At 36.3% G+C, this 8,600-nt stretch overlaps 1 protein-coding gene across 2 annotated transcripts; it reads right to left on the bottom strand.

Annotated features, from left to right (window-relative positions):
- Positions 1-4,932: 4,932 nt before the first annotated feature.
- On the bottom strand, positions 4,933-7,979 carry LOC131655414 (uncharacterized). 2 transcript variants are annotated; one of them, XM_058925300.1, is made up of 5 exons: positions 6,688-7,979; positions 6,352-6,603; positions 6,059-6,139; positions 5,469-5,843; positions 4,933-5,356 (listed from the first exon to the last, which is right to left on the bottom strand). In XM_058925300.1, the coding sequence occupies exons 1-5, from the start codon at positions 7,399-7,401 to the stop codon at positions 5,300-5,302; spliced, it is 1,479 nt and encodes a 492-aa protein (XP_058781283.1). In that variant the 5' UTR covers positions 7,402-7,979; the 3' UTR covers positions 4,933-5,299. The 2 variants fall into 2 exon arrangements, with proteins under 2 accessions (XP_058781283.1, XP_058781282.1); XM_058925299.1 differs by having other exon boundaries at positions 4,934-5,356; positions 6,679-7,979.
- Between the last annotated feature and the right edge of the window lie 621 nt (positions 7,980-8,600).

The raw sequence follows: 8,600 nt of genomic DNA, 5'->3' as shown, positions 1-8,600 counted from the left end.
GTTGACTTTGTATCGGGACATCTACGGACGACTATATGAAAATCAAGAAAAGTTTGTGAAAATTCATGATTCACTTGTTCCATCACTTACCGGTATCGCTCCGGTTTCAAAGTGGATGTCATTCCCCGATATGGGTCATCTAATAGCAAGTGCATATGATATGGTGTGTGTCGATTTGATGAGGTTTGGACTAAGTGAGACTTTCTTTCCACTTCATAGTCGACCGCCATTGGACGCGTCGAGCCGCATCATATGCACCGGGTATCTACGATCGCGGCACCTCGTCCAAGTGTTTTTGAAACCGGGGTGTCCTATACCGGCTACTTCTTGTCAATGGACGGCACATCGTTCAAATGAGGCAGAGACTTGGCCGAATCCTTTCGTTTCAAGAATGGCGGAGTTTGAAGAAATGATGAGCCAAGAGCGCGAGCAAAATAGAGAGCGGTCGAAGAACGTACCTATTTTGGACTTAGGATCCACCGATTGGTTCGGTGAATTTTAGTTTGTTCCGGATCGTTTTTTGTTTGTAATGACCATTTTTGTATGTATTGTTGTTTATCATGTAAAATCGACCGATTCAATACATATATAATATAAGTATGTTTTATGTCATCATTGTCTAATTTATGTCTATTTTGAATTCCTTTTTTATTTTTTACACAAAACATCAAGCAATCAACAAAATGCAAAATTTACATCTGCTTCTGCATAATTCAGAAATGAACTTCCGAAATATACTAGTCTGCCTCCAATTTTCGGAAGTTCATTTCCGAAAAGTCCACTGAGCAGGATAAGGTTTGTTGGGCCATCATTGCTCCAATAAGTCTATAAATACAACACACTCTTATTCATCCTCTTCACACCAGAAAACACAAATGACACAGACCTACCCCCACCTAGCATTCGTCTACTTCACCACCGGCTACCCGATGCCGTTCCAATTTTTCTTCTCGCGCGACACGCCGTTTGCGGAGTTGATAACGTCGCTCAACACGCTATTGCAATATCCCGAAAATCGAAAGGTTGTCAAGCTCGAGTACCGCTCGCCATCGCTTAACGACGAGGGAGACATTGAGTTCACACCTTTTGAGATCAAGAACGACGAAGATTTAGCGGTTTTGTGGACAACGTTCGACCGATTTTCTTCGAAGGGTCCGATCGAGTTGGACGCGATACTTCAAAGATCGGGGGCCGACGTTATCAAAATGTTGACTCATCCTCACCTACCCGTGTTTAACAATACGTAACTTTAATCTTATGTAATGTGATCGATGTAATCTTCATCCGATTAAATAAAGCGAATCGTTCTTGTTTGTCATTTTTCTTCTGTCCAGATCTTATTTCGGAAGTGCATTTCCGAATTCCTCCAAGGGGGGTGAATTCGGAGATGCACTTCCGAATACACCAATTTTCTGAAAAACAACTTTATTTCGGAGATGCATCTCCGAAATCAATATTTTTCATTAAAATATTCACCTTTTCGGATATGCATTTCCGAAAACACATTTTTTTTTCAATAAAAGTACGTTTTCGGAAATGAACATCCGAAACAAGGGGTATTTTTGTAAATTCACCAGAGGTGACCAAGAAGGTTAGGAGGTGTGTAAAGAAATTTCCAAATATAATTCTTGAATTCTTTGATGCTAGCTTTTACACATAATGAATCTTGAGTACTTGATTTGATTAAATGCACTTGAGGCTTTTTCCATACTTTTGTCATGATCATTTGATTATTACTTTGTCTTCATCAAAACAAAATAGATGGAGAGTCTTGACTTCACAAGTGATGACTAAGTTTATTTAATATTTAATATTTTTTATAAAATAAATTAATTTAATAAATCTTATAAAAAAATATTTGAAAATGAATTATTACAAATTACAAATTTGAAAAATCCCTTTTGGACTTAACGCCCATGTAATTAAGGAAAAAGATGTGGAACTCCATATGCCATTCCTATCAATTCTGCAGCATGAAATTTCCTCTATATTATCATCTTTACTGGTGACAGTGCAACATAAATTTTTGAAATGCTGAAGTTCAGATGTTCATCTTCAATGGTTAACAACATACCAAATAATCTGATGGAGAATGAATATCAACACAAACCAAATTTAATACTGAAGCAAAAGAGAGATGAAAAGGATAACAAGGAAGCTCAAAATCATAAATTTAATGGAAGGTCAAAACTCACCTATGAGAAGTTTTGTAGGAGAAATTGAAGAAGCTTTTAGCTAGGTTTCTAAATGATATGAAAGTTTTATGGATTTGTGAAGGCATGTGACATGGTCTCTGCACTAAATTTATAAGAGGCTGCGCTCTTTCATGCTTGTCCTCCTGATGTTGTTACTTTCACTTAGTTAGTTGATCTATATTGCCGAGGTGGACATTTGAACCATATGGTTTAGACCTTTGGAATGAAATGAAAACGAGAAATGTTTCTGCAAATTTGAATTTTTTTTTATATTTTAGCTTTAGCGGTTGTCCATGGTGCCTCAACTGTTTTTCCTTTAGCATGCTTTCACCTAGGAAGTTATGTTCTTTCTCTGTTTTATTTTTAAGAGGATGAATATAATGTAAGAGATGTTCATCTCCGCATCCTACACCTACAACTCTGTATTGTTGAAGAGAGCCAAGTGGTTAACTCACATTCTCTTAAAATCATTCAACGAATTTTAAAGTTTCTTCCATCAACATCAAGTTGATTAAAGAGCTCACTCAACACCGAACTAAACTTACATTTTGTAAGTTTTTTATTTTATTTTTTATATACATTCGTACAAATTGAGGATTTAATTATGTAACAGGTGATTTATACATGTTACTTAAATGAGAAACATGTTTGACATATAATTTTCAATAAGGGTTGCAAACTGGCATGCCCGCCCCGTTTAGGTCCGTCTTGCAAAAGCCCGCAAAAAAACGGAGGAGGGAGGACATATTTGAAAGTGCGGGTCTAAAACATTGTTTCGTCCCGCAAAAAAATGAGGGCGGAAAAGGCCCGCCGGCATTGAATTTTTTAGGCCTAAAATTGTAAATTTGTATGAAAAAGCTCATGCCCACAAAAGCCTGCAAAAAAAATAGGGCAGGGCGGGGCGGGCACATTAAAGAGAGCGGGCCTAAAACCTTGCTCCGCCCCGCTAAAAAGTGCGGACAAAACGGACTTTTCCCGCGGGCTGGACCCGTTTTGCCACCCCTAGTTTTAATTATCACTGCTTTATTTTGGATGTTTAGAGGGACTGCATTCCAGCCATTAACATCACTCCGAGTTGCAGAATGTTCCATAATTCAGAGATGCATTTTTAAAATTTATCTGTTTGCATATTTTAGTTTTTTTGCTTGACCTCATTGTGTTTCATATGTATAATGCTTGTGTGGTTTACTTATAGACGATATGGCTGATAGTAAAGACAGATTGAGGCGCGGAAGAATGGCACAACATGCATCGGTTCAGAGGGAAAATACTCAACCACCGCAAGTTGTGGCCTAATTGACGCATAAGTGTTAGCTTCTCGGAATCATGCCTCTCCGCCTTCGTATTCCAGTAGGAGACAGGTGTCACCTACTCATTCATCTCTACCTTCGTCTTCCCGTAGGAGACAGGTTTTACCTATTGAGGCGCCTGAGGCACCGGAGGCACCACAGACACCCTAGGCACAAGAGGCACCCCAACCATCTGATTGGTTTGGAGGCCCCCCCAGAATGTTGGGCTTAGTGATGTTACACATGCAGCATCTCCAAGAGGCACCCCAGCCATCCGATTGGTTTGGAGCCCCCCCCCCCCCCCCGAATTTTGGGCTTAGTGATGTTGCACATGCAGCACCTCCAGATGGCCGACCTTGCTAAGAACCAAATATATATGTTTTCACGGAGGCATTCGAAAGGAAAAAAAATAAAAAATGGTTGAAGACGGCGAATGATGAGATGCACTCACTAATGAAGAACCATACTTAAGAATTTGTGAGACTACCTAAGAACAAAAAGTGGTTAGATGCAAGTGGATCTTCAAGAAGAAGGAAAAGAATTTGGCATGTGTGTTTATCAAATCATTGTCAAATTGAGATTCAAGCATTGTTAGAACTTGATCAAGTTTGTTGAAGAATTATTCAGACTTTAGAGAGGGCAACAATGTGGTTGATGGAAAAATTGGCATCTCCTTCAACTTTAAAGTCAAGGTGGAGAATTGGGGTGTTGACTTTTAAATCTTAGAAAACGTTCGCGAGAGCACATTGTGTTTAGCAACAGAAAAAAAATTGTGGTTTTGCGAACTCAGTGTGTCCTACATTTTTTTCCAACCAAAACATAGTGTGTTTTGCGTGAGACATATAAGTGTCATTGAGAATTTTTTTAGATAGACAAGTTTAAAGAGGTAGAAAGATTATGTTCTAAGAATTGAAAGACCTTTGAAAATATCTAATGGAGTTGAAAAATATTGCTAAATATGATGTGTTTGTGTGATTCGTTTATTGAGTGAATGATAGATTGGGATATATTCAGGTAGAAAATATGATATGTTCTTATAAATTTGGAAAACTATTTTCTTTTAACTTGTTTTGTAATCTATCGTAACAACTCTTAAAGTATAGTGGATCAAAAGACTATTTTCTACCCATTAATTTGGTCAAATTGAATAAATAAATTGTGTGTATGCTTTTTTTTTGTGTGTGTGATTTTACTTGCATTGTTTTTCAAGCCGTGTCCTGTGTGATGTCCTATTCTCATTTTGCAGCAAAGGAAGCAACAACATATGTAGGATTACGTTTCATTTATTTATCATTAATATTTTATTAGTTGCTTTATTAGTATGTGCTAAAGAAGTTAGGTCATCAAATAATTTACCTATGGGACTTGGGTGGGTGGAACTCTTTTCAAATAGTTTACAAAGAATTTAATAACATTATCTTATAGCCTCTTTTTTTTCTTAACATCAACAGGGAAGAGGACCTTCTTAACCAGAAATTCAGATAGCAAGTAAGAAAAATTTGACCAAAACTTGATTTAACTAGAATTCGAATTCGGACTACGCGTATGTTTGCTTAAACTTTTGAAAACCAAAAAACGTACGTCTGGCAGAAACCACAATTGCTAGCTTTTGAATTTCGACGTTAAAACAACATTGGGACGTGGTATTTTGGCTGCAAGCGCAATTCCAAACATACGCTACAACTATGTAATGTACAAATTATAAATTAAAACAGAGGCACTTGGCCCCAAAATTTCAAAGAAAAATGAATTATATACATACAATATTTACAATTATATGTACAAAAACCATTGATAGAGAGATTCGTTGACATTTTAGCTGCTGATGTCAAAGTATTTTGGATTAGATGGGAAATGATATTCCACATGCAACTGCAACATGAAATACTCATTAGGTGACATAAAAAAAGAAGCACAAGAACTACAAAACTTAACTAATCTATGAATGCATTAAAACCACTTCATCATGTATGCATTTACATACCTTGCCCTCATCAGAATCAGAGTGGCGCTGAGGAAATACTACTCTCATATCATCATACAAGTAGAAACTTCTTTCGTCTTCGTTGTCCATAAGTTTTCTTGCTTCTGAAGAAAGAGGGTCCGATTTGCATGCAGGAACAGATCTCGTACGTTTCTTAGGCAAGGTGCACATAAAGCGAAGGTGAAGGGCATAAAGTAGGACACAATTGTTAATAGAATTGTTGTTGATCTTTGTAGAACCATTAAGAAATGTGTCTTGCTCAACAAGGCATCTGCTTGAGGACTTAGCATTGGTATCAGAATCTGTTTGAATTTCTTTTCCAGTCTTAGACATCGATCTAGACGAGGCTAAAGTGATCTTTTGCCGCAAAAATGTCTACTTAGATATATACAAGCAAAGCACATTAAACACAAGCTTTAGTTTATGTGCATACATACAAATTACTAAATTATATCTCTAATATACTCCCTACACAAGAGCTACTTGAGCTCGAAAACATGTAGAAACTTTGCTTCTTTATTAACCGATTGATGATAGAAATAATCAAACGTGACAAAATATTGAATGTGATTATATTCATTCAATCCTACCTTTGTATCGGCTGGCATGTCACTTAAATCATAATTGCAGAAGAAGGTGTGAATCGGTGTTCTCTCTGGATTGCTGAGAACCTGCAGTTAGGTCAGTCAGTGTCCAACACAAATCGGTATTTTTATGCAACTTCAAATGAATTCAACGTGTTAATTGTGAACATAAGTTATGAATCAAGTTTGCAGCCATACGCTCAAGCGTTCTCTTGCTACATATACATGACATCTTATAGACAAAACAGGAAAAAATATTCTCAACTCAACAATTTTAAAGGTCTTCTAGTATATAGTACCAGTTGAATACGCCCTTTTATTGGTATTCGTATGCGTCTCTTTTCATATCGCGGTTCATCCATGCTTAAGGTTCTCTGGCATTTAGTTACTCGAGACTTGCTTGATAATGACTTTCCTGACAGATTAATTGAAGAATAATAAAGTAGGTATTTGTCTCCGTCTACACTCGTTACTGCAAACGGAACCTTTCGTGATTGAGGTGAGAAATTTCCTCCGGTTACATTCAGCATAGCAAGAAAGCCTTCAATTTTCTGCAACATTGTAGGTAGTATAAATAACAAGAGTAAAACAACAGAAACATCACTCCAATTTCATATAAGGCCAACCTGACTAACTTTCTCAGACAGTAAACGACCGGATAATAGTGATTCCTCGAACGAACCGACTAGAGACCTTCTAGTTGGCAGCCTACTCGCGGATTGACATAAACTAGCATGGCGAGGAGGAAAGCTAGCAGGATAAGTCCAATACTCATTCATATCAACGATATCATCAGGAGTAAACAGTTTGACATCGCTCAAGACAGTACCGAAATCTCTACATTCTCCCAATTTTTTATCCGGACAAGTTCTTTTACCCAAAGGAGATAAAGGGATGCGGGGCGATGACGCCTTTCTTTGATAAAACTCACCTCCAATATCCATGCAATGATCACCCTTAAATTGATCTGCAAGCAACGTCACATCCAAAGGTGACAATAATCGCTTTCTTACATTAGACTTGGAAGCTTCATTTGGCGAATATCCATTTGCACCAAAACCATTAACACTAGAAGCTAATGCTCGTACTTGAAAACCTAAAGTCCTAGAAATCGGTGTCTGCATACTTTGCTCAGCATTGAATTGACCATCCTTATTACTCATATTTGAAATAGATGATTCTTTTGAAAGCTCAAAAACATTTGTATTGCCGAGTTCTTCTCCTCCAGCAATCGAATTCATGTCATAGTTGCTTGCGCCAGCAATCTTAGGCGCAGTTTGCACAAATGTGCCTAATGAAGTTGCCACCTCCTCAGCAATGTAGGCTGAAGATACCTGTGGCAACCCCATATCAATTTCAGGTGTAGATTTCTTCCAAATTTTCACAAATACAAAGAAATGTCGCTACCAAGGATTGAACCTGGACCAACAGCTCGCACCAGTTTATCTCAACTAACACATATCAGTTAAGCTACCCCATTCACCCAGTTAAGCTACCCCATTCACCCGGAACAAGAAACAAACACCCTTGAAGAAAACCCCCAATAATTAAACTCCTATAAACCCTTATAACAAAAGATGAAAAATCATTTTAAAGGGTCATTGAATATATGATGAGAAAGACACACCAGAGCTGTTATTTCAAACGCCAATCCATATGAATGCTCAAAATTTCAATCCTGTTTCAAGAACTCACCAATAAAAAGGAACAAACTTTGTAAAACCCACATCAAAATACATCACCATTGAGGAATTTTCATGTTCTACATTCTCTATGGCAAGTGTTGTTGCCATGTCTTGGTTTCCAAATGGATGATGATGATAATGATTGGTAGGAAAAAGATGCTAAAAGCAAAGAATTTTTGTGGGGCAAGATTTAGCCAGAATTCTTTGGTTGTTTGTTTTGAATTGAAAACCACAAATTGTGTTGTGTGTTTGTTTTGAGTCCAAGTTGCGGTTCTATTTTTCTTTACATGACATGTGCCAAACCATGTTGACATTTTTTTCTTTATGTTGACATTTTAGGACATTTTTATATTTATTTATAGGATCATTTATGTGCGTCAACTACACTCATGGCTTTGAGATATTTGATACACAACATTGTTTCTCATTATTAGCCATTAAGTGTGGTTGCATAACATCCACTTTTAAAATATTCTTTCCTTTTTATTATACTAGTATATAACCCGCGCGTTGCGCGGTTGTCCTACAATATATTATTGTCACTGTTTATAGTATTTTAAACTTCAAAATATTGTTATTATATTTATTATTATGACTATAAAATCTAAAAAAATTATATATCAAATGATGAAACATTCAATGATGATAATTAAAAAAAATTCAAGATAATAAGTAAATTGAATTAATATAAATATATGATAGAAGTTACATAATAGAAAAAAGAAATTAAAAAAATGTATTAGTTATATTAAATATTTATTCAATTAACGAAAATTTTAAATTATTAACTTTTAATATTATATTTACTTTAATTTTGTAACCTTTCACGGTCATCCTAACTATTAATTTTTTATATTAATTTC

The sequence above is a fragment of the Vicia villosa genome, linkage group LG3 (genome assembly GCF_029867415.1).
Source record: "Vicia villosa cultivar HV-30 ecotype Madison, WI linkage group LG3, Vvil1.0, whole genome shotgun sequence".
Lineage (NCBI taxonomy): Eukaryota > Viridiplantae > Streptophyta > Magnoliopsida > Fabales > Fabaceae > Vicia > Vicia villosa.
This window is presented reverse-complemented; position numbering and strand designations above follow the sequence as displayed.

Coding starts and splice junctions, on each gene's coding strand:
- LOC131655414 (XM_058925299.1), bottom strand. CDS start 7,401: ATGGGGTTGCCACAGGTATCTTCAGCCTACATTGCTGAGGAGGTGGCA. Junction 6,604..6,678: donor TGTCTGAGAAAGTTAGTCAG/GTTGGCCTTATA, acceptor ACAATGTTGCAG/AAAATTGAAGGCTTTCTTGC. Junction 5,357..5,468: donor CTGATTCTGATGAGGGCAAG/GTATGTAAATGC, acceptor TTCATGTTGCAG/TTGCATGTGGAATATCATTT.